Source organism: Cystoisospora suis (genome assembly GCF_002600585.1).
Source record: "Cystoisospora suis strain Wien I chromosome Unknown contig_755, whole genome shotgun sequence".
Classification (NCBI taxonomy): domain Eukaryota; phylum Apicomplexa; class Conoidasida; order Eucoccidiorida; family Sarcocystidae; genus Cystoisospora; species Cystoisospora suis.
In genome coordinates, this window is record NW_027153556.1 from 1 (window position 1) to 23,339 (window position 23,339).

General features: G+C 50.3%; 3 protein-coding genes across 3 annotated transcripts; all 3 read right to left on the reverse strand.

Moving 5' to 3' along the window:
• Positions 1-928: 928 nt before the first annotated feature.
• Positions 929-2,384, reverse strand: CSUI_001877 (vps52 sac2 family protein; the record flags this gene model as incomplete). The annotated part of the gene is made up of 1 exon (XM_068062080.1): positions 929-2,384. A coding segment is annotated over exon 1 (768 nt), but the record flags the coding sequence as incomplete, so codon positions are not given.
• A 2,675-nt stretch (positions 2,385-5,059) lies between these two features.
• On the reverse strand, positions 5,060-15,866 carry CSUI_001878 (uncharacterized protein). The gene is made up of 8 exons (XM_068062081.1): positions 13,817-15,866; positions 13,107-13,222; positions 8,718-12,175; positions 7,805-7,846; positions 6,909-6,943; positions 6,411-6,413; positions 5,924-5,935; positions 5,060-5,451 (listed from the first exon to the last, which is right to left on the reverse strand). Exons 1-3 carry the CDS (start codon positions 15,025-15,027, stop codon positions 11,730-11,732), a joined length of 1,773 nt encoding a protein of 590 aa, XP_067925940.1. The 5' UTR covers positions 15,028-15,866; the 3' UTR covers positions 5,060-5,451; positions 5,924-5,935; positions 6,411-6,413; positions 6,909-6,943; positions 7,805-7,846; positions 8,718-11,729.
• Positions 15,867-16,892: 1,026 nt separating this feature from the next.
• CSUI_001879 (u4 tri-snrnp-associated) lies at positions 16,893-22,715 on the reverse strand. Its single transcript, XM_068062082.1, has 7 exons — positions 21,340-22,715; positions 20,184-20,329; positions 19,381-19,514; positions 18,738-18,848; positions 17,993-18,048; positions 17,401-17,485; positions 16,893-17,130 (listed from the first exon to the last, which is right to left on the reverse strand). The coding sequence occupies exons 1-7, from the start codon at positions 21,531-21,533 to the stop codon at positions 17,017-17,019; spliced, it is 840 nt and encodes a 279-aa protein (XP_067925941.1). The 5' UTR covers positions 21,534-22,715; the 3' UTR covers positions 16,893-17,016.
• Positions 22,716-23,339: the final 624 nt, after the last annotated feature.

Consider the following 23,339-nt stretch of genomic DNA (forward strand, 5'->3'; position numbering starts at 1 on the left):
AACGATAGGTAGATAGATAGATTACAGATAGTAGATTAGTGATAGATGATGAGAAGAATAACTGAGGAAGAGGCACTGCATACAGATAGACGGGCATTTAGGACAGAGAAGTGAGTATACAGGCACGTTTTACCACACAACAGAAGAAGCACCGATTATTTCGTGTGTAGGGACACTCAGGGAAAACTCGTCAAGAAAAGTTAGGAGAAGGAAAGAGATTACCTTTCTGAGGACTAAAAGCTCCTGGTAGTGTACATACACCTTGAGACGGCCAACCCTACCTCTCGATATTCTTATGATATATCTTTTATTTTACGTGAAAATATTCACCACCTAGCTGGAGGTACTTTTCTGAGTGGAAGGAAATCCCTATCACTACTAGCCTAACCAAGAAACGGTAGGCAGCAGCATTTCTCTCTCTTTCTTTCAGTAGATTTCTTCTGTCTTTGATAGGAGATACAGAGATACGTGCATGCATGCATTGGAAAGAATTAATACAGCAACCCTTTGCATAGAAGATGAAGCAGCTAGAATAGATAAGAAACCTTTATCTTTCTTGGTCAATGAATGCACTGCACATATAGAGATATCGATGCGTATCTCCATGGGGCAGGGAGAAACGCTTCTTAAGAAGAGAGACAAAATTTTTGTTAGCTCTATAGTTTTGAGCGCTATCTACCTTTATCTAATGAGTATGTACATGGTCCATAGAAGAATCTTTCTCCTCTTTTCAAGTAACTCAATGAGGTATATAAACCCTATATATCATTGTAGACTCCTTACACGGCACACCTCACCTACACGCAGTGTACATACACCTCTAGGTGGAGAAACATCCATTGCCGCTTTTTATAAGCAGAAGAAAAGTCGTTAAGTTCTTCTGACTTTCTCTTATTCTGTTGGATGTTTATAAGCTGAACTTACTGCGCTTTTTATCTCTTGCATGCCCGGCTGTTTTGCATGTTCCATCTTCGTTGTGAGTTGTTTAAGAGCTCTGACATAGGCAGGGTTTCCGGAGAGGTTCCCGTCACATATGACACGGACTAAATCTCGATCGACAGTGATTTGCTGTAAGAACGTCTTTAAAACAACAGAAGCTTCCTTTCGGTTAACCATCCTTCTCCCTAGCTCCGAGCTCTCATCTTCAACGACTTCGATCTTTTCTCCAGTACGTCGTAGATCTCCTCGTACCTCTCCTAACTTGGATCCTAAGGTGTCAAGAATCTTCTCACTTTCGCACAATTCTTCTTGAAGCTGAAGCATTTGCGGATAGCTTTTACTATACAATTGTAAAGCCTGCGTTTCATAAAGCATCAAGAGACAATCGATAGATGAATAAAGTTGATGGAAATCTAAAGGAGTTGCACTTCCCCCCCCTCCGCCTGCTCCTCCTCCGCCTCGGCTATTAGGAGGAAGACGTAAGGCGAGAAGTAACCGCGGATCATCGCTGAAACGTTTGAGAAAGTTCTCAAGAGATGGCAAGTCTAAAGACATGAGACGACTTGTTAAGGCTTCTAAGGAAGAAGAGCATGATGAGGAAAGAGGTGACGATGAAGACGGAGGAGAAGAAGAAGACGGAGAGGAAAAGGAGGAGGAGGTACGATTGTACTGGTGAGAAGGAGAAGCAGAGTCTTCTCCATCCCCGTCGGAGAGGACGGGGGTAGGAGAAGACGACCGGAGAGGAGATATGGAGGTCATGCTACATAGAGGCCAAAAGAAAAAGAGAAGTACAAGACCCAGATAAGAGTACAGGGGATGGTATTGGGAGACAGCTATCTGGAAGGAGAAGGAAGGGCAAGAGACGAAAGGTGGTGTCACATCGTCGAGTTGGAAGTAGTCGATAGCGAGATGTCACATCTGGTACGTCGATCCCTTTCCGGCCTCTACGGTGAAAGAAAGAAAAGGAGAGAAACAAAACTCCAGCATGGCCGTTGAGCGTTTCAGCTAGACTGTTAGAATATAAGCTCTGTAGCCATCGATGGCTGAAAAGGACAAAGTCAGAGGCGACCTGAAGAGGCGACGAAAAACGGGTTAGTTTCCCAGGGAGAGCTAAGCCGCGGCTCCTGTGTTGTCTACACCAAGGCAGACGGACGCAGAAACTTTGTTCCGTTTCTCTGAGTGTCTAAAAGAACCTTTCATAAGAAAGAGAAGAAGAAACAGCACCCAAGCGAAACGAAACGATCACGTGTTTTCGTAGAGGCGGAAGTCGAGCTGGTAGTTAAGGCTCGGAGAGCTCGCTGTTGTCTGTCAAGACGTGAGTCAACATTGCATGCGGCTCTGTTCCATCTGCATGACGCATATCGGACATGAATTTACTTCAGTGTCGCCTCTCAAATAGGAAGGTCGCGAGAGAGACACACCCGTCTAAGATTTCCAGATGTGTCTTTCCTGCGACCACAACCACGACACACGGTGTGAGGGCCGTGTTCATCTAAAGGCCCTCTCTGTATGCCCATACCGAACCTCTTAGTGAAGTCCCGCCCTTTCATGCGGATGTCGCTAGGGATCCTGACAACAGAAGTAAGAAGGAGAGGCCCTTGCAGCGTGATGAAAGACTGTCTTACTCGGGCCCTGTTTTGCCGCAGTTAGCTCCCTAGTCTCGACCCTTCGTATTCCCGCTGGTCACAAGCATTACGAAGAACCGACCCTAGGCACCTGGGACCAAGAAAAGACGCTGAGGCCAACAAAAAGTAAGCGAGTGAACTGGAAGGTTCTCAGCATGGTTCCAGCTGTAACAACGACGGCGCAAGATACAAAAGTTCGCACCCAGTGCCTCGGCTTCTGTCAGCGGCATATTCCTCTAAAAACGGAACACTTTTTCCATATAGCGTAAACATAGGCACTCTGTGTTCCTGAGGACTTCGAGACCCCGGCGCGCGCTCCCTGGTTTCTGATAGACTGTACAGCTCCGCTCCCCTCTGAGAGTTGAGCAACCACGAACACTGGGTTGACAGAAGCCCCACACTCTTACTTGGAGAATACTTATTTCTGTCTCTTGCCTGCGCACGATGCCGGAAGCCCGCTACACACGGGACAACCAGTGTACGCTCCCCGCCTGCCTGCCAGGTTCCAGCGTCTTTCCGGTGGTACAGCGTCCGCCACGGCACCGGGCTTTCCAGAGCTACGACACGCTACAGAGCCCTCGCCTGCACGGGCACGACTCCTAGCTGTCTGTCCCAGCGTTACGGTACCAATTCGCTAGGATGACGATCAGCCGAGTGGACCCCCTGACTCCTGCGGGCGTAAGAGGCTCTCGCAGAAATCACTCAGCTTGGGAAATTACACAGCGCGACTGATGTCGTGCTCATGGGGGCGCTGAGGTTAAGGCAGTACTGCGTACGAGAGTGTTGAGCCTCGCGGACGATGCACCGCGGAACAGTTATCTGGTACTCGGGTACGTGGGTATAGGGCCGTTGTTCCGTTGCCCTGAGGCAGTTCCCTGGCGGCACTCCCAGCAGACCGTTTATATCCTCTCAGGGCCGCTACACAAAGTTTGAGGCAGTGTCCGAACCGTTTTTGGATGGGGGCAGCTGAGGCGCATTAGAATCACGGAAGGGACTTTTCCTGTAGTCTCCAATGACTCACTGCACAATGTGCTCAACTCAGGTGCCTCTTTTCTCGAGTACGGAGCTCTACCGACGTCCTTAGCGGACATTCGTCGAAGGAAAGCAGTCTTTGACCTGAGAGCCCCATCGTCTCTCAGACTAGCCGATGTCGGATCAAACTGCACCTGCCTGCCTTCCGGTTAACTCACTCTTGCTTCGTGGCGGGAGCAACCGCCACATCCAGAGTAAGCCACTCGACAGCAACAAGCATTTCTAGACGAGAACCATTTATCGAAGGTGCTCTGGATCAGCGTCAACCCCGTTACATACAAGGTTTAGTCCAGCGGCTTGACGGAACCATTTCGTGTAGGTGCGAGGAGCATGGCAGGTTCTAGGCGACTTATTGCAAACTACTTCAGGAAAAGGAGAAAGGAAAAACCACTTCCTGGAGAGAGGAAACAGGGTTCGCGCCGGCGCTACTCTCAGTCACAGACAATTACGCCTCCTCAGGACTCCCTGCCACCCCAAATTCAGCAATGTCATCCCCACGGCCTGGAGTTTCTTCGGTTCATCGCTGCTACAAGCGACCAAGGAGTCTCGGAGCAGATTGCCTGGCATCGCATCAGACCAGCGACTCATAAAACCACATCAGCTGTTTTCTGGCTGTTCTTTTGGGCGCCATCCTGAGCTGTGCATTCTTCCTTTCGGTGGCTTAGACGAAAGCGCTGGCTCATTTTCTTCGTTTTCATTACGAGGTCAGGCAGTCAGAGATCACTACAGTTCCTTTTTTCTAAGCTCCTGAGTTGCTAGGTTGGCCTGCCCACGGCCACAGGTAACCGCAAGATGCAAGGTTGTCAACCTTTCGGTGTATGCACTTTTTTCTCTTACAACTATGATGTATAGACAACTGCAGAGTTTCGTACGACTCATGACACTCAGTTAAAACACCGGCTCGCTCTGTGAGCTCCTGTGTTGGGGAGCGATGCGCCTCGTGCTCACTGCTAATCCAGCGACCCGACTTCGCGTGTTGAGCCCACCCAGCAATGACCATAACTGAGTTAGTGTCCCACCTGGGTATTTGTGAGGGACCCGTCCGGAGAGTGTGATAGCGCTGCCTTGACTTGTGTCTTAGTGGCTGAAACTCCGATCACGACAGTCTGCCAGAAAGCGAACTTGACGCCGTTGCCGTCAACGGAATCTATGGGATTCAAGCTCGGTTGCAGCCCGTTGAGCCCGGGCGCCACTCTCCAGCAGTATCGGATGTTACTGAATTGCAACATTCTAACCTGTAATGTCGCAGTGCATCCGTCCCCCAGACTCTAGTTTGGAGTCACAAAGACATCGCCCTTCAGAAGCACCCCGGTCTCGTTCGAAATCGGGCGACTACTGATCCACTGGGCGCTTCCGTAGCCCCGCCGTAACACGGACCTCTAGAGAGAGCTTTCCGGGACAATTTCCCATCTCGAGTGAACTGGATTCAGCTTCTACACGCTTCCTCCATCCCCTTTCCGGCTGATCCTCTGCAACAGAAAGGAGGACTTGGCCACTTCCAAGTCGGAAAGTTCATTTTCGAAGAACTCTACAACAACAGAAGACAACCCGAGGCTCCGCTCAGAGTCTTTTTTTGACAATAGGGCTGCACGGTTACAAAGGATTCTTTCCGACAACAGCGAAACGGTCGCATAGATAAACCCGTATACTGACAGCGGCTGAAGCAAGACCGCCTATAGGCGAAAAATACTCCGGCTGCGCCAGGAGCAGTACTGTTAAGACAGTCCAGCGGAACCTTCAGCCCGATCCATACACACGGAGCGACGGTGTCAGATAAGTGATGGGCAGGTTCTTTTGATAGTTCCTGGCTTGCGTGGTCCGCTATCGAATCCATTGCCACCACCGCTTTTTCGGCCTGAACGGGGCAAACCAAACAGATGGAGCCTTGTAGAGAACTCGAGAAAGATATTTTGAGACGCGCTGAGATGCAAACGCCCTTGGCTGGCTATTCCACCAAAGAGCATTCAGTAACAAAAACTGACCTACACAGCTTCGCCTACCAATTCGCCGGCCTTATTGCAGTGGGTCGAACTATGTTGGTCTGAAAAAGCAAAGCTACCGGCAAGACAGTTGCTCTTTCGCGCTCTTCAATCACAAGCTTGCGGCCTGCACCCCGACGATGTGGCACTTGAGCACGCCCGTGGTCGCTGACTGCGTATGAGCCGCTACGAGTCGTGGTTCCTAAGAGACAATGCTCCGACGTCGTTCCTATGCAAAGACGGATATTCGTTGTTTGCGTTTGACCGGCTTCCGCTTGTCAGTCGCAAGTACGCCTTCATTGCCACTGAGACATTTCATTCTTGTAAGAGAACTCGAAACCGACTTACGGAAAGAAGAACCTGCAGACAGGAGGTAGAGTGAGTGAACGGGCTACACCCCAGAGTATTCATCGTCCCAGTTCAAGAGACGAATCGAAGCTTCAGAACACAATCTCTTCACAGAACAGCTTTCGATCAAATCGGCGCGAGAAGACCTTTCAGCCAAAACAGCTAGCAGCTGGCCAGCGCGTGAACAAGAGAATGATCACCCCCTGGGATACGGCTCAATTGAATTACAGAATCGTGTGCGCTTGCGGTGCACGGAGGTCTCAGTTCCGCGCGGTGCGCTACAACTCCCACCGCACGGAGCAGACACCTCCCAGTTCAAGCTTAAGGCGCACGCCGTTTGCAGAGAGGAAGCCAGTCAAGATGCAGAAAACTCTAAACTCTAATTACAGTCAACATCAACGTGTCATGCGTACGTGGAATCACGGATCTGTTCAGAAATGCACAAAAAGAATACTGACGCAGCGGGGTCCAGAAATCAAGGACTTACTCCCTTAAAAGAAAGAAGAAGCTGGCCTACGTCCGTTTCTTCCTCACCTCCCCTGCTCGCTACGAGACCCTCCTGTGTTGTTTCTGACACTTGTGTCCGGTAGTAAGGCGAGACCCGCATTACTATGCGCTTCAAAAGGGTCCAGACTCGGCTAAGTCCTGACAAACAGCCAGCCGTGCTTGGAGCCGTGAGGCCACCAGCCAAGAATGCTCAGCCTAGGTAACAAGGACAGAAGCCTACATCTTGAAAGAACCTCTTTTGCTCTAGCAAAACTCCTGCAGACCTGCCCGTCGCATCTGACTGGACACCCGTTGCTTAGGAAAAGACAGAGGCTCCTTTCTCGCAATCGGGGGTTGCCAGACGGTGGAAGCTAGTCATGCACGACAAGCTAGGGTATCAGCCACTCTATATAAGGCATCGCATGACTCCTGTTTCACGGCCATCCAGGCGATCATCTGTTGGGTCAAAAGCTCCCCCCTTCAGCAACTGCGTACGTACCAGATTCTTCTACTTGTACTAGGAGGTAGTCTTTCCTGAGAGACAGGGAGAAAAAATCAAAGAAAGTACAAAAATCCAGTATGTATGCGAACGGGAATTTGGAGAGAGTCCTGGGCCGGATGTGATCCCCAGAAGGCATGCCAGCGTCCTCACTAGCAGCCAGATCGTGTATTTAAAAGAAATGTACAGCGTGCGAGAGTCTCGTGGAGGTGGGTCAAGGAAGGATGCTTCCGTTAGTAGAACCAAGTCTTTCTCTCAGCTTGACTCGCGACCTGTATGCACATTTTTCACTGTCTAATGGCCAGAGAGAGCCTTGAAACTTTGATGCTGTTTTGCGACTAGCACAGGAAGGCTGGTATTTTATGAGAACGGGCTACTCAGCAGCTCTTTTTCTTGCCAAGAGGAGCATGGCTCTGCATCTTCTCCGCAACCCGCATCGGCTTTGTTGCACCGAATCACATCCCAGTAGGTGTCAGATCGCTAGTTATCTATTCTGCAGTACACGCTGCTGCATGCGGAGTACATGCCAGCTGCAACAAAGAAACCCAGAGAACAAAGAAGGCGTACCGACTTCGCATGCGAAGGACGCCGACGCATCACACCATTTTGACATAGGTCAGTGCCTCCCCGCAAAGCCACCGCAGCGGCACCTTGTCAAACTGCCTGGCACTTCTATGTTGATCGCAAGCTTTCCCCTCCTCTCTCCCCCCTTCGAGTTCATGAAGTACGGAGCGTGTGAATGAGGCCTCGATTGTTGCCATCGACTTCTCTCGTGCATGGGCGGCCTGAATGCATTCTCGGCCCCTCGTCGTTTCCCGTCTATTCCTGGGGCTATTGTCGGCATCGACCATACGTGTACAGCACGTGTGCTGAAAACAGACAGACCTCCGACTCACCGTAAGGAAAAAGTAGAGGGCCGTCGCGGCCAGAACTACCACCTGACGAACACAGTCGTCAAACGAACAGAAACACAGACGTCTGTGACTTTGCGCTTTGTGTCACCGAGAGATGTCACAAGGGGGAGAGATTTTCTTAGATTGGGATCTCCCTGTCTCAAGAAGACTCATAACACGTGCCGACTATCACTAGTATGGACATTCAGCTTCAGTAGCTAGTGCCGGCGCGCTTGTTGTAGTCGTTTCCTTGGAGCGCGGGGGCGCATGAATGCCATCCGCGCCGGCTAGCGACAGGTGTCAAAGTAGACAGTCAGGGGGCAAGGGGACCAAAGAAAGACGAGTCTTCTTTAATGTAGCAACCCTAGAGATTGGCAAGTATAGCTACGATCATACTATAAGTACAAGGATTGTTCTGCTATTGGAGAAAGACAGTATGCCGGGATGAGAAGGAGTCAGTGAGGCGGAAATCTACCTGTCCTATGCCGGTATCACATGCGAGAAAGAGGCCAAGAGGCCCGCGGAATAGATAGAGGGCATGAAACGCAAGGTCAGCCAACCCCTCAATTGGTATTAGGAACGAGGAAATCATATGGAATGATATATCTTATCTCAACCTGCGCACAGCTCCATCGTGACACTAGATATCAGTTCCAGCGACTGCAACTTCTTTGTCGGGTGGGAGAACTTACAGCCTGGCCAGAACAAAAACATGACGTCTGTTCGATGGATGGCAGGTGAATGGATATAAAGGCGCTTTGGCCCTCTTGTCTCCAATGCACATCTCGTCAAACCAACTAAAGCTCAACACCCTGAACGTACGGTACGGCATGAACAAGGTCCGCCCTACTCTTGCTACCAAAAGAAGCGGACAAGCCAGTGCTCAGCCCAGGAGTACCAGTAGGATAACTCTTACCATCTGACAAAGACGTCACCTCAACTGACCGATATCGGAGAAGGGTGAAGAATGCCGTGACTAACTGGGGGGTTAGACCGTGAGCTGAAGGCGAACACAATCCAAAAGAGATTCGTCGACTGTTTCTTCAACTTCTCTCGGCCAGCAGTGGGGGCCAGCGAGAAAGGCGACAATTCATGACTGCTCCGGCTGACTGACGGCATCTCTTAACCATACCCCTCCCAACGAAAGGCAAGGCAGGGCGGAACGAAAAGGGGCCGCGTAAAATCTCTAGGAACGGGTGGCGCAGGCCTATCTAATCGTATTTGTCTGCAGACTGGCTTGGCCAGCTATGGCTTCAAACCTTGTCGACAGATTGCCGCAGGTAGTAACGCTGCCTGCCCGTGCGTTCCTTCTTACGCACCGAAGCACAGCTGGGAGCGACTTATGTAGACCCGAAGCTGATCTCCTGAGCCCCTTTCCCCGTCTCCTGACTTCCCTCCTGCGGTTGACAAAATTTGTGCCCTTCAAAATCCCGTCGAAGCCTACGCAAAGTGTGAAATCTTACGGTCACCTTGTACTGTTGATAATGAGAAGACAGGAAGATGCGACCCTGATCGAGTGACCTTACAACACGAAACAAATTCTGCAACGTCTCGCCGTTCTCTTGTCGCCTTCCTGACTCCTTCAAAACACTAAAAGGACGACGGTGTCGTCAAGGAAAGAAGAAACAAAGCTTGGCCTCATGACATGCAGCCTCTTTCAACGAACCCCTGACCGAATGCTCGGGGTTACTCCATGTGATCGGACTTTAAGTTGTCAGGAATGAATTCGCGGAAAGACTAGGACGGCTTCTGCTTATCAGCTGATTGTATTTATTCTTTTTACTCCCTCGCTTGAAAAGCAACCGTGAAAGGAAGAAAAGTCTCTCGCGACCCAACACGGTACTATCTATGAATCTCTCTAGCGTCACTCACCAGTAGGGGAACCGTCAGCGGGGGCTGCAGAAGAAAAAACACACAACAAATGAAAACGACCTATACAAGCCCTCCAAGCTCACAGAAGGCGAGCGCGCATTTCAGTGGCTGAGACGTAGTCGCCTAGGACAAGGTAACTGGGGTCATCATGCCTTGCCATTCAAAAGCAATCAAACGCACCACACCGCATGCTCAGCATCATGAGGAGCTGCAGAATGGAAACACAGGGTGCTTGTCGAAGTGTCGAAGAGGAGCGCGAGGCGGGCTCGAGAGATGTGAACCCCATATGGAGAGTAAGAAAGAGTCTCGAGGACAGCTTTGGCAAGGCAAAAGCTGTCTCCGCGACTCTGTAGAAGAATGCGAGAGAGCGAACTCCAGAAAGTGCTGTTACGCAGAGTGCGTGACTCGATAGCATCACAGGTGTGATGCTATAGAAAGAAACGTGGGAGAGTAGGCGTGAAGGGGGGGGGGGACGAGACTTCCTACTGAATCGTAGACAGACTCAAGGCATGAAACTTAGCGTATCATAGAAAAACAGTCGGCAAGTCTAGCCGGTCATCATGCACAGCAGCATGTCACTGCTTAACCAGCCCGAATGAAGACAGTCTTGAGAGAGACAAGAGTGACCAGCAATGTTCTTCTGTGGGGGTCGCGACGCCCTCATGAGACTACGTCGCTACACTAGCTCTTCGGTGTACGGTACATGCCTTCACCGGGTGTTGTCGAGTGTGTTGCATGCACTTGCAGAATTGTTGTGAGATTTCTTTTAAAGAAGAAAGAAGCGTCATTTCAAACGATGAAGCTTACGTGCTGGATTGGAGTCTGCAGGAGAAGCGAGACACACACACTAGCAGTAGGGACAGTCCTCGCTCTCAGAACGAAGTATGAATCTGCCCCTCGCATGGGTGTAGTGTGAACAAGCGGTTCTGTCTCTATGGACTCTTGTACGACGCTAAGAAGTCTGCTACACTCGAGCATTCCGGGGAGGCACTGAGGCAGCGGGATACGACCCTTTCTCTGTCAGGAACGCTTTCTTATCTCCGGAGCTGAGCGACTGCACCCGTCAACAGAGACTCCACTACGCGCGCGAACTCAAGCAAGATGGAGAGACCCTGCGAAGGAGAACATGACTTACTCGGCCCTGCTGCAGAATTCCAAAGACATGACTGAATTTGAAATGAATTTGTCAGATGGTCACAGCAACTGCCGACCAACCGGCCGGCCGCCCTTCACACTCACACCCGTGGACTTCGATGCTTGGCCAGCATACAAAGTATTCTCTCATGCATGCTGCCTCACACCTCAAGAGAAAAAGATCGAATGACATGTCTCAACACACAGGTGTTCATCCCACAAGTCTTTCCATGTGTGCTATACTCCCACAGCTACTTCCACAAAAGGGCTTTGCCGTTCTTATACAAGCGACACAGCCCGCCTGGACACCGTGTCTGTCTCCTGTTTGGCTGCAAAACACTGGTGCGCTACCACTAAGTTGTCCTCGGGAGCGATCGCTCTCTCAAGGCGTCGACAGCTTTAAGTTGTCTTGAGAGATATCACAATGGACAGCTCTGTTCAGGTGCACAATGAGTTATAACGGGGGAATCGAGTAAAGGAAGCTCCCGAAACAGGTCACGAGAGTAAGCTAGTGAAGGTTGCCATTAAGCTAGAACACAAAGCCCCATTACCGCCCTCCACGCGGGGCGAGAAGAGCGGACGATGTCCCAACTATCAACCGCTTCGTAGTTCCACGGAAACACGCGTGTTGACAACCCGTCTCTATGCTGGGGGGTAGGCAGCTTGCAGCTGTGCCACCCCTGTGGTCAGCGTCTCTTCAAACTGTTTTCATCGCCATGGTCTACAGGAGAAGACACCAGTGCATGGTGAGGGCGACTACAGAAAGCGCTATCGGGGTGCTTCGTAGCTTCTCCTATGCTTCAACCGACCTGTGAACGCGTCCCCTCGCCCTTTCCGTGTCGGTGCGCAGGTTCGCGTGACCATGTGGAACGTTCCCCTTTCTTCCCTGTCTGTAATACCGAGAGAAAGGACAATCACACTTCTACCTCACCGTGACGATTCTTCTTGAAAGGCTACCACCCCAGAAGTCCGTGAGTGACTCCCCGGGTATGGCGCGACGGCGTGCTAAACCTGTATTAAGCCATGGCTGTGAAGGGTTATGCTGGCTCTGTTGAGACGAGGGTTCTTCTTTCCCGCCCTCTAGGGTCTCTGCTTCTCTCAAGGAATATGCGTCATCAAAGAGGCCGGCCGGGGGGATAGGTCGCTGAGGCTGCGGCGACGTCGACTGTGTGTTCCCGGTGTCCGACGCGGCGTATCCCGGGGTAAGGAAAGCAGGAAGGAAGCGAGTAGGGAAGAAGGAGGCTTTGCGCGCGGGTTCAGCGGTCGCCACAGGTGTTGTTGCCGAAGAAGACTCAGGAGACTGTTTCTCTGGCTGTGCCTGCGCTCGTCGAGCAGCTTCTTGGAGCTCCTGTTCTTTCCTACGGACACCTGCAAGAAGCATCCAAACACACAGCTACCGCCCTACGATGTCTATCTCTACACAAAGCTGGAAAGAATCACCCCCCCCTTCCAGCCAAGAAAAGGGATAGAAACTTTCGGAGATACGTGTTATGTTTCGAATGTGCAACGTGAGAAAAAACCTGCTTTCGAAAGCCATCCTGTTTGCTGGTAGACACTTTCCTCCGAGCACAAAGATCAGAACGCGAAATGCGCATCTGACGGGAAGGGCGGTACCTTAGATGCTCCCGGTTGATCTCCGTCTTATCAGACTCAAGGGTTCCATTAGGTATACCTAAGAGTCTTCATTTGCTGCCTTGTAAGCCGGAGAAGACCAACATACTCCTGGTATCACGAATGCCCCCCCCACGCCTGCTGACTATACACATGACGTCGTGTCAGCAGATTGGTGGCGGGAAGGGAAGGGGAAAGTGACTGCGTATGTAACATAACAGACGGAAACCTTCAACGTAAAAGAAACAAGCGGCTCGCTAAAGAAGTACTGCCTCTCGATGGCAGGCTTCCGGGGCTCTATATACAGGAGACACCCCCAGGAGGGACGGAAAGAGAGGAAGACGGTTCGAAAGGTCTATAAGAGCTATTTCTTCGCTCGTTCCAGAGTGATGGATGTGTTGAGTAGATATCTGGTGCTGTACTGTAACAGAGCGCGATAAAGAGAGGGAGGATCCAAACACATACTGAACCACAAGACGTATATGTCGGAGGCACATGGCTTTTCTGTCTCTAGGAACGCAATCGTTACGACCCTCTGAGAGCACATGATGTGAGACAATCACCCTGTAGTACGTGAAAAGAGTTAGAAGTGTACAGACACTTCAAATTGGTTAGTGAGTCGGGGGCTCAGATTTCTTGTACATCCCTATGTATGTGAGTGACTAAATGTATAGGGGGACAAGCTTACCAGCAAGCAAGCGCTGTGCTCGGGCTTGCTGACGGGAAGCCATGACCATCATGAGAAGCCCAAGGACGCCGACTAAGGTGTTAAGAAGAAGAGCATGTTTCCCAGAAAAGCCACGTCTGAGGACATCGATCGAGAGGATGCAGAGACAAACAAACTCTTTCAGAAACGACTGTTCAGCGATGTCCCTCTCCCCTCTCTTCTGATGTATCGTCATTTCTTTGGCTGTCCTAACTAAGCCCAGCTGTAGCATGCTTGATCCTCTGGACCCAGATAATCCCTAGATGAGTGTTTTCTTGGTTCTCCTCATACGTTGTGAGGAAACGTATCCTCCTGATATGAGTGATTGAGGAAAAGGACGAGATTCCCTTGTACAAGATAGCCCCCCCGCCTACGAGATCGTATCTGTCGTATGTACTAGAGCTTTAGGTAGTATGCTACGCGGAGAGAAACTTATGTAGGGCATGCATGTCGTGCGCTAGAGTGATGGTCGTATTTCAACCCCGTCATAACACCATGCAAATGGTGACTACAAAACAAGATCACAGACGTCCTTATAGATACGAGCATCTTTTTCTCCGTAGGTGTAGAATGCCCCTCCCTGATCGTGACAGATAGGAACTTCATTACCTAGATAACCCTTTGAGTCCGAGCCCTCGAAGCTGTAAGAAGAGGCTACACCGGAAGGAGAAGATCTCTCTCTCCTCTCTTACGTGATCCGGTTTGTCTTTGTATGGATGACATCAGGCCCTGGGCCGTGTGTCAACGAAAACAGTCCCCCCCTTTCTCCTCCGCCTCCTCCTTCTCCCCTGCGTCTGTCTCCCTTGCCGTCTCCGTTGTCTCCCAATCGCTTTCTCGTTGATCTGAGAGGCCTTCGTCTAGAATGGCCAAAAGGGACCGCTGGGTCAGAGACGCTGTCCTCCTGTGCAGATGGGACAGACGATTCCTCTTCAAGTGGACGCGAAGCAGCCTTAGCACTTCGACCGCGAGGAGGAGAAAGGGGCGATAGTTCACTACTTTCATTGCTTGTATCTTCCTCCTCTTCTTCCTTTCTTTTTCGGAGTGAGGTGTCGCGAGTCTTTTTAGATAAAAGCGTTTTCCCGCCTGCCTGTTTCCTCCTTCGAGGCGGCTCTTTTCTCGAGGAGGATAATGAGAAGTCTTCTTCTTCCTCCCCCTCCTCCTCTTGCCAATCTTTCTTAACTCGTTGGTTGGCTACTTGCTGTCTCCCCTGGATGCGTGGTCTTTTCTGTTCTTCTGGCTTGTTGCGTCTAGACCTGTGTCTAGCTGGCAAAGGCGCTTCTTGATTCCCGTAACCGTCACTCTCAAACTCGTCTTCTGCACGATCCGGGGTCTCGATGGAAGGTTTCCGTGTCTGCCCCGCTGCTCCTCGACTTTGCTTTTTCTTAAGTTGCACAGTTCCTTTCCCTGCTGCAACCTTTCTGTCTCCCTTATTCCTCTTTGCCGGTACGGCCACAGCACCCTCATCAGAGCGCGAGTCTCGGCGTGCTCTCTTTCCTGGTCTCCCGCTTGGACTCCATCCCTGTCCCTTTCTTCCATCTGGAGAGACAGCGCGTTCACTCTCTGTGGGAGAACCACGTGACGCCTCCTCCTTAGAATGCACTGGCTGTCTCGAGGTCTCTTCAAGGATGGAAGCCGAGAGTTCTTTACCTTCATCTAGGACTGCCTTCCTGACCCGTTGCGGCTGACCACCTGACTTCTCTCCGACAAGGGTCCTGATAGAGTGATTCGAGGGTTCAGGCGTCTTTTCGTGGGTCTTAGATGGGACGGAAGCAGCACGAGCATGACAAGAGGAAGAGTAGAGGAATAGAGGGAACAACAGTAGAGAGAGAAGAGACAGACTCAGAAGGAGGCAGCTAGGAGTAGAACGAGGGAAGACACGGGGGCGTTGTAACCGTACCTCCATTTTCTTCAACTAGACTGGCGCTTCTCCTATATGCTTTACGCTTTCCTAACAGGTTGTGTGTCTTACATGATAGGGTGCGTTGAGGCAAATAGCCGATCTTTCCTGATCTCCCTCCTTTCTCTGGCTTGAACAAGCTCCTGTCTCTTCCAGAGGGAAGGACAAGATGAATGGTGACCATCTGTAGAGTCTTTCGGAATACGATCCTTCACCTGGTCACCCTAGAGTTGCCGTTCCTGAGGCGTGCGTGGAAACAAGACTCCAGTGGATGGGGTGAGTTTCAGTTCCATAAGCTAAGAAACAGTTAAGAGGAGAATTCGACCCTACTGGCCATACACGATGTGGGTATCTCCTTAAGTACGAACCTTGGCAAAACCGAAGTCGCCGGAGGCCATGCCGAAAGATCTCCTACGTGATCCACGGGAGCCACATCAAAGCATCTAAAAGAACGCGAAGGCGTTCACTGAAAGCAGACCCGCCGTGAGTAGGGCAAAACGAATTGGACTCTCTTGCCTGCATCTCCTGGCCGCACAGCCAATCAGGGCATCCAGCTATGCATGACAACGCTTTTCCCGGTAGAGCTATTGGTAAATTGCAAGCAACAGAGATTCTCATGCGAATCAAGGCCCCAATAAAGAAAGGGGGCCAAGGAAAGTCCACCCCCAGCAAAAGCGTTCATGAAGGAAAGCTCAGATCGTGCTGTTCCTGCCCGGGCCCAAGAAACCGCCGGGACGTCATGAAACGTACCGTGCAGTCAGTATGGTTTATGGAATGAATGAACGGAAAAAGGATGACCTGAGGAACCTTCAGTGTGGAAGATTGACAAAATCATGAAGGCCCCGCTACCGTAGTTCTGAAACAAAACCGCCGCCCAGTCCGGGGCACCACGTCGAGCGTCGTCACGTGCATGCGGAGTGTTCCGTCGGCTGCCGCTAGCCGGTCGCCGGCGGACCGGTAAATTTGATACGCATCCAGAGTGTGTGTTTCCTTCTCTCTTGCCATATGCCTTTCATTAGTCTTGCGAGTTGCCTGAGCCTTTGTTTGCGACATCGAGAGGGGCTAAGGAAATCCCCTTGGGATTGTGGTCTGAGGCATCTGGTTGCTTAGGGCCCAATGGTGTCGCACGACGCCTACACAAAGCCAGTCTTCATATCCGGGACTGTCTCCACCATGTCTCTACATGCGGTGGGGTGTCTCCCCGAACCAGAGTACGCCCGTCGGGCAGAAGAGCAAGCAACAGGCGGGTATTACAGTAGATAGCTCCGCGCTGATGGAAGCTTTGCAACCTGAAAGTGTTCTACACCGCCTAAATATAAGGCTCCCGCCTTGCCCCGGAGACGCGGAGCCTGCCTTGGCATCCGCAGACCATCTAAAAAAGTCAACGGAAGGACTGCGATAATGCGAATGATACTCTAGATTATCAGAGTATCGACTGGTTATTATTGAGACTATTGTTGGGTTAATCTGTCGTCCGTATCTGCTCTTTCTTTTATCTATCCCGCGGGCTCAACCCGGTGTCTGTGACCCCGGCGGCACCGTGTTCTGTAATCGCTGTGAGTCGTCCCACGCGTGCTCGCCTAACGAAGCTGGCAGCAAGATGCGCCAGCAGCCAGCGGTCTGTCCTACTGCTGCCGGAAAATTCTTTCCGTTTGGTTCTCCTGAGACACACGAAGCACCGGTTGCTCTCTGCTTCAGAAGCATAAAGCAAGTGCTCGAGCACTTGCTCCCAGACCGCGCAGCCTTCGGGCAACAAGAGTTATTTCGGAAGACAATCGTAGAAATTTCAGCATCGTCCGTGCTGGAGAAAAATTGGCGCCGAACAGTTTCCCATGGCGATCGCTGTAAGGGAATGTCATCTCTGATCACCTTAGCCACAAGTGGAAGGTAGATGTGTCTTGTCAAATTCCATCCTTATGTCCGGATGGAATGTACCGAACTCGCAACTGGGTTATCAGAAGAATAGCCGACTTAGCTAGCTCTGTTGAAGAATCCTTACTTATCAGGCTCCAGAAGCTCAGCAAGTTTCTTCGCCTCGGCATTTGCTCCCATGCGATACAGCGTCTCGATCTTCGACTTGAGTAGCTGTTGATGTCGCATGTCATGTACCTGAAAGCGAAGACACATCGACAAACAGACTCTTAGTGAATCTGACGAACTGAATTTGGAGACGCGGTGAACGTGTAGGTGCATGCAAGAAGGAGTTCTCAACATGTCGTGTACTTACAAACCCCCTACGTCTGCACATCTAGGTCTGTGTCCCTTCAAAATCTCATCTATGGCTCTGCGATAGAATGATAGAGTACACTTGGAGGACACGAAATGCAAACCTCTACATCCCAGGTTTCTTCAGGGCAAAACAAAGGCCATTCAACTAACCTTGTCTCGATCCTCCCGCATCGATCTGAGTTGCTCCTTTGTCTCCTCAATCCTCCGTTGTTCCTGTATTGTCTTGATTTCTCTCCTGTAAAACAGCCAGAAACCGAGCTAACTTGGTGAGCCCCACCAGTACTTAAGATGTCTCCCTAGTAAGTTACGGAAACATCCACACAAACTATCACATTTGAGACAGCGTCACAGGGAGACTCCAAAGTATTTCTCGGTCTATCTGTATCTCTTCTGCCTTTTTCTTCAGTCACCAATGAACAAGTCTGTTCTCCACTTTCCAACCGTGCTGGGCAGCGAAGAGGGGCCGGAGACACAACAGGTTGCCCCTGTGTGGAGCAAAACGATGCACTCGTGGATGCGGCCTGCCTCGCCTTTTAACGGATATGGCGTCGTAGCCTGCTATGTACTCGTATACAAATAGACAGGATGACAAGAAGACAGGTAGTTGATCCACTTACCTGTAAGACAGAGTACCACGTCAGATATGAGCAGTGAAGGCCATGAAATGACCACGTCTTACCCCCCCTCTACATATACATGCCCTACAAGGCCTTCTAGACAGTATCGCATAACTAGAACTTACTTGCGTCGTGCTTCGTCGTTGAAGTCAGTTAGCTCACGTGTCTCTTGTAGGTTCGTCTAGAAAGAAGAAAGAATCCATCCAGAAGACGACACAGACTCAAGGCCGCACATGAGTTCTCTCCTGGTTAGGGACGTATCTTTCTGGGTTGACAGCGAAGGTGTAGGAGGAAGCCAAAGGAGGCCGGCAACGATAAATGGGCGCAGACGGGAAGTTCACGCCAGGAGTAAACACTCCTCCTATATAATTCTATGTACAGACACACCCCAGATACCTATCTGTTCGGACTTCCGCCAAGACCAGAATAAGGACGGCATACATGCCTTCGCATCTAGGTGCGCATGCATCCTGGGAAGGTCCTTCGCTACAGTGGGTCCTTCTTTCAGACACCAACATACCACCCAACTGAGTCTAATCAGTCTCTGCGTCCGCCGACAAGACATCCTGACAAGAGGACGAGGCTTGAGTGAAACAACATCTCCACCGGAAAATTAGCTGGACGGATAGGCAAGCGCGTCCCACGTTGTGTGTAGGCAATAGAAATCTATCACACGAGAGAAGAGGCTTGCCAGTTCTTTTTTCATCATAAGATGATTCCCCCAAGCAAGGCACCTTGAATAGATAGACAACCCATAGCTTAGATCATAGATCCTTGTAACATGAGACATGTTTTGAAAGGAGAGAAGCACCAAGAAGAAAACGATAGGTCAGAAAGAAAGAAAGAAAAAAACAAAACACGAGTCCTCACTCGCTTGAGACGCTGTTTCGCTTCAAAGAGCTCCAAGTTGTAATACTTCTTGCTAGGAAAGGTGGCAGTATTATAATCCTCCATATAGTCTCTGAATAGCTCGCGCTCTTCCTAATCAAACACAAGAAACCCTCAAGGACGAAGTATTGGCTCGACGAGAATACAAGGTGCAGACAAGAATAGAATGGACGTCACGGGTCGTGTTACAACTGGGTCAGCACTAGATACACCGACAGACTCGAAGGCAAACTCGTCGGTTAAGGCCCCTGAAGACAGGAAGTGTATCTACAGCAAGTCCTCCTCATCCCCTCAGGTTCAGAGCTTCTTCAGACACTCCCGCAGTTCAAGGGTTTTCATGACAAAGAAAAGGACCTATACATCTTGTTATATACTTCAGAGAATACCCAAAAGTGTACGTATATAGGTCACTCTGACGAGTCAAAAGAAAGAGCCACTCCATTAGGAGTCTAAACGTCTTGCCTTCCACACACACAGTATATGAGAAAGTCTTTGTTATGACAAAGATGGCTGCAGCAGTCTTTTGTTTCGTATTACCGCCTCGGCTCCTTAGTATCTTTCTCATTCTTGGAGTATACCTTTTTCCGACTCAAGCGTATGAACGCTAGAGAGACAGGACACTTACCCAGCCAGAGAGCTCTTCAAGATTCTTATCTTTGACCTCCATCAACCATAGAGAGAACTCTGCTCGCTTCTGCCACATGTCACTCTCCTGAAGAAGCCCATACTTTCCATATTGATTAGTAACGCATCCCGCACCTACAAGAGACAAACAGACGAAGGAGAGAAACCTAAGAAATTGTTGAACTGTCTTATCTGTCTCTCGCAAACACTCCTTAGCACCGCCGCGAATCGAAGGTGTCTCCTGGGTATGGCTATGACCACTTTATGCCGTGTGAATGTAAGCCATAGTTGAGGCAGCGGAGCTATGTGTATGTATGTACCTGCATATAGAAAGGTACTTCTATGCATATGTGTGTTCCATATGAGTCAGTATGGACATGTACTGATGCAAGGCAGGTCACACAGAGAGAAACACAAAGGCCAGCGACCTGACACTATACGGGCTCTACCTTACTAAAGGTGAAGCTCCGTAGATCAGTCATATGTCATCGGATTCATTCATTCATCCCGGAAGAAAAAAAGAGAAAGTACACCGCTGTCAGGGTGATTTAGAAGCGCACTAGATCCATCTGTGCCAGCCAGATGACCTGTGAACAGCTTAGCTTCACTCGTATATAGAGGGTCTATATATTGCATGCGGCGAAGAAAAAGCAGCGGAGCTAAGACTGAGGTAGACTGTCCTAATCTGAGGGGGAGTGAAGACGAAGAAGACGGCGTGGAAGAGCCGATTTCTCTAAGCTAAGTATTAACATTGTGAAAGTGATGAAAGCCGAGTTACTCTGAGGCATCCGGGGTATGACGTACTGTAGAAGTCTTTCTCTTTTTTCTTCTGTGCCTTCTTCGCTTTTGCTTCCTCTTTCCGTTTCTTTTTCTTCTTCTTCTCCTTCTTCCGCTTCTTTTCCTTTTTCTCTTTCTTCTCCTTCTTCCCCTTCTTGCTGTTCTTCCGGTGTCTGAAAGGCCACACAGCTCTTCTTCATGCCTCATACACCATCCCTGGTATAGTTGAAGGATGTAGGCACACACGGCTAAGTCAGTCAAGATACATGCACATGTAGTCACCCACACATGTGGAGACATACATACAGATTGAAGATAGATAGGTAGATAAATAGATGCGTGTGTATATGTACGCGGAGCTTGTCAGGGCGAATCCTCATTCATCATTGTAAAAGGACGTCTTATGCTGAAAGTTCAGAGGAAACGGGTTACCCTCGTCTTCACCTCTCGAAGAAAATAGAACGCGGTCCCATTGGCTGTACGTCAGTGCAATCAGACCACTCACCTCACGTCTTATCTCGTAGTCTTCTCTATCATCAGGAGAACAAATAGCCCTCTTTAAGGAGACGGAAAATGAACACTGTCTCACGTACTTAGCAAGCATGTCGCCAAGCGACACAGACGTCGTACAGCCTCCGAGGGAAGTAACGCCGAGTGAATTCGTACCTACCAATTGTAGCTATGTGACTGGCATCACTGTGTCCCTCTTGAGCAGGGAGTCTCTTAGGGTGTTTGGCTTCTCGGGAAAGATGCGAGTCATTTGCTTGCTAGGGCGGTGAAGATTCCCTGGGGAAGATCCAAGGTGAGATAACTGTCTTATATCCGACTGTATGGAAACGCCGTCGAGGGACATGCCCTCCTTCTCTTGATGTGCTTATATGTATCAACGCTTATATGCTGTTGGAGGTACTACAGAACCCGCGCTTCTCCTTATGATGTACCGCCATACGGATACAGGCGGCTTTCTTACTAGACGTATATACCCATACTCACGTAAAGCAGACAGCTGCGCACCTACACAGCATGCAGAGCACCCCTCCTGAATACATACTCATTCTGGGGAAGCTAGGAAAGAGACGGCGATACCAGGGCAACAGGCATTGGTATGAAGACCGGCAGCACTGCATGAGATCCGTGCAGGACCAGATGTGTTTTCGTCGCATGCAGGAACGATCCCGCTTACTTCTTCACTCTCTCATCGTCACTCGAAGAAGACTCGGAGCTTGAACTGCCTGAGTCATCGCTACTACTGCTTGTAGCTTCTCCATCTGAACTGGATTCCTCTCTTTTTCTTTTCTTCTTGTGACTACTTGTATCCCTCCTTCTCTCAACCCTCTCTTCCTCTTCACTTCCGTCCGTCTCCTCGTGCTTTCCCATCTCTTTTTTCGCCCTCAGACAAAGAAGAAACGTGACCGCTCTTCAGAAGCCACCTCGGCCCTCAGCCACGGACTTTCCCTTGTGTAGAAGAAGAACCGTATACAGCACAAAGTTCGATCACGTTTCTTCTACATGGAAAGCTGCAAAGAAGAAGAGAAGCATACACCCCTCATGCTGCCCCGTCCCTTCGACCTATGAAGGACAAACTCGTTTGACGGTAATGTGGTGTGGTCTACGAGGAGAATCTCTAAGCACAGCGTCTCGAGTCGAGTCTGAAGAGCATGATGCTGCTGCCAAAATGTGCTTCACAGATTTTCCTCCGTTGAACGAAGACACCGGGACAATGGCGACGTGCACATGAACACCTGCACGGCAGATAGAAATCTTTCCGAGGCCGCGGAGGAAGTTTAGAGACAGGAAGTGGTTTCAGCAAATTTTTTTCGCTACGGGTGCTTGTCTCTTATCAAGAATCTCTTGAAGATGGTTGGCATGAAGCCGTGAACAATGGCGAGGAGAGGAGTGGAACGGAGAGACAGTCAGAAGAATGTTGTGGCTAGGAATCTTTCAACGGATCACCACGCATTAGAGATGACGGGAGCAGAAAGCCTGGTGGAAATGGGCGAGTCGTCGATCATGATGCGGGACGAAACAAAATGGAAGTGAAAGATAAAGCAAGAAGAGAAAACGTCACACAAAGTGAAGAGCGGAAGGCATTTGAAGTCCACTGCTCTTCAAGGTGGCTTGAGAAGCGCGCCATCCGGGTAAGTTTCTCTGGAATTGAACAGCACTTCTAGCTTACGTAGGCGGAGTTGACGAGATCTAATGTCGTGGCGAGTGCATCTGACTTGGCTGCCGGGAAAACGCAGGTGCGTAATCGAACGACGAACAGAGACTCAATAATAAACCGTAGAGGACACAGGCATACTCGCGTGTGCCAACTGTGGAAGAACGAAGGTGCCTCTGAGAGAATCCAAACAGAAAAAGAGAAAGAAGCAATAGGGTAAGCACTCAAGATCTCAAAAAAGAAGCAGGACGCCCTTCAAACGTGTGGAGGTCAAAGAAGTTCTTTCGCGTCCCCGGAAAAGGGAACGGGAGAGATAGTTTGGGAAGCACAGAACAGAAATCGAGCGAGGCCTGAATGCTTCCTAGTAACATCCCCCCGGGCTGCATGCGCGGGAGAAGTCATCTTGCAGATACTGAATGAGGTGTAGCAGCGCAGCGAGGTAAAGCTCAAGCATACCCAGATAAGGGAAGTGGCACCGGCTATACCAGGATCTGGAGCGCCCCCTACTATAAGCACTGCCTTCGAATAAAACTGGCCGATCCTCGTATCGCATGAGCTACCTCACACCTGACAGCACATCCGAAGCTAGGTGATCTCAGGGGAGAACATCTGGCCGCTTTGGCATCTTGCTGCCGAAGTGGAGCCCGTGTCGCGATGCCGATCGTCCCACCGCAGGGCGGTTCCAGAGTGTGAAGCAGCCCGCATTTATCACATCTTTACAGATCGTAAGTGTAAGCCACACAGCAGCTGCGGTGCTAGCTTGCACTTATGAAGCTGCTCTGTTACCTGGCGTGGGAGGCCCCAGCACTGCCAAGAAGGATTGTGGAACAGTCCCAGACTACTCGCTAGCAGTCTGCCAGTTCCAAGCTACTCCTCTTGCACATTCACTGGCACACGCGACGTATCACTACACGCAACTTCCTCTGGGCGTGTATCCACTATATCGGCCAGTCGCTGTACAGCGGATGGAAGACCAACTGCAGAAGCTCATACCTGTCCTTTCGGTCACCAGCACAACACTC

Excerpts from the sequence above, each read along its gene's own strand:
- CSUI_001878 (XM_068062081.1), bottom strand. The coding sequence starts at position 15,027 with ATGGAGGTACGGTTACAACGCCCCCGTGTCTTCCCTCGTTCTACTCCT. Across the intron at positions 13,223-13,816 it reads ACAAAGACAAACCGGATCAC|ACGTGGCTTTTCTGGGAAAC; the intron begins GTAAGAGAGGAG and ends CGATGTCCTCAG. Across the intron at positions 12,176-13,106 it reads AGCACAGCGCTTGCTTGCTG|GTGTCCGTAGGAAAGAACAG; the intron begins GTAAGCTTGTCC and ends TGCTTCTTGCAG.
- CSUI_001879 (XM_068062082.1), bottom strand. The coding sequence starts at position 21,533 with ATGGGAAAGCACGAGGAGACGGACGGAAGTGAAGAGGAAGAGAGGGTT. Across the intron at positions 19,515-20,183 it reads AAAAGAGAAAGACTTCTACA|GTGCGGGATGCGTTACTAAT; the intron begins GTACGTCATACC and ends TGTCTCTTGTAG. Across the intron at positions 18,849-19,380 it reads TTGAAGAGCTCTCTGGCTGG|GAAGAGCGCGAGCTATTCAG; the intron begins GTAAGTGTCCTG and ends GTGTTTGATTAG.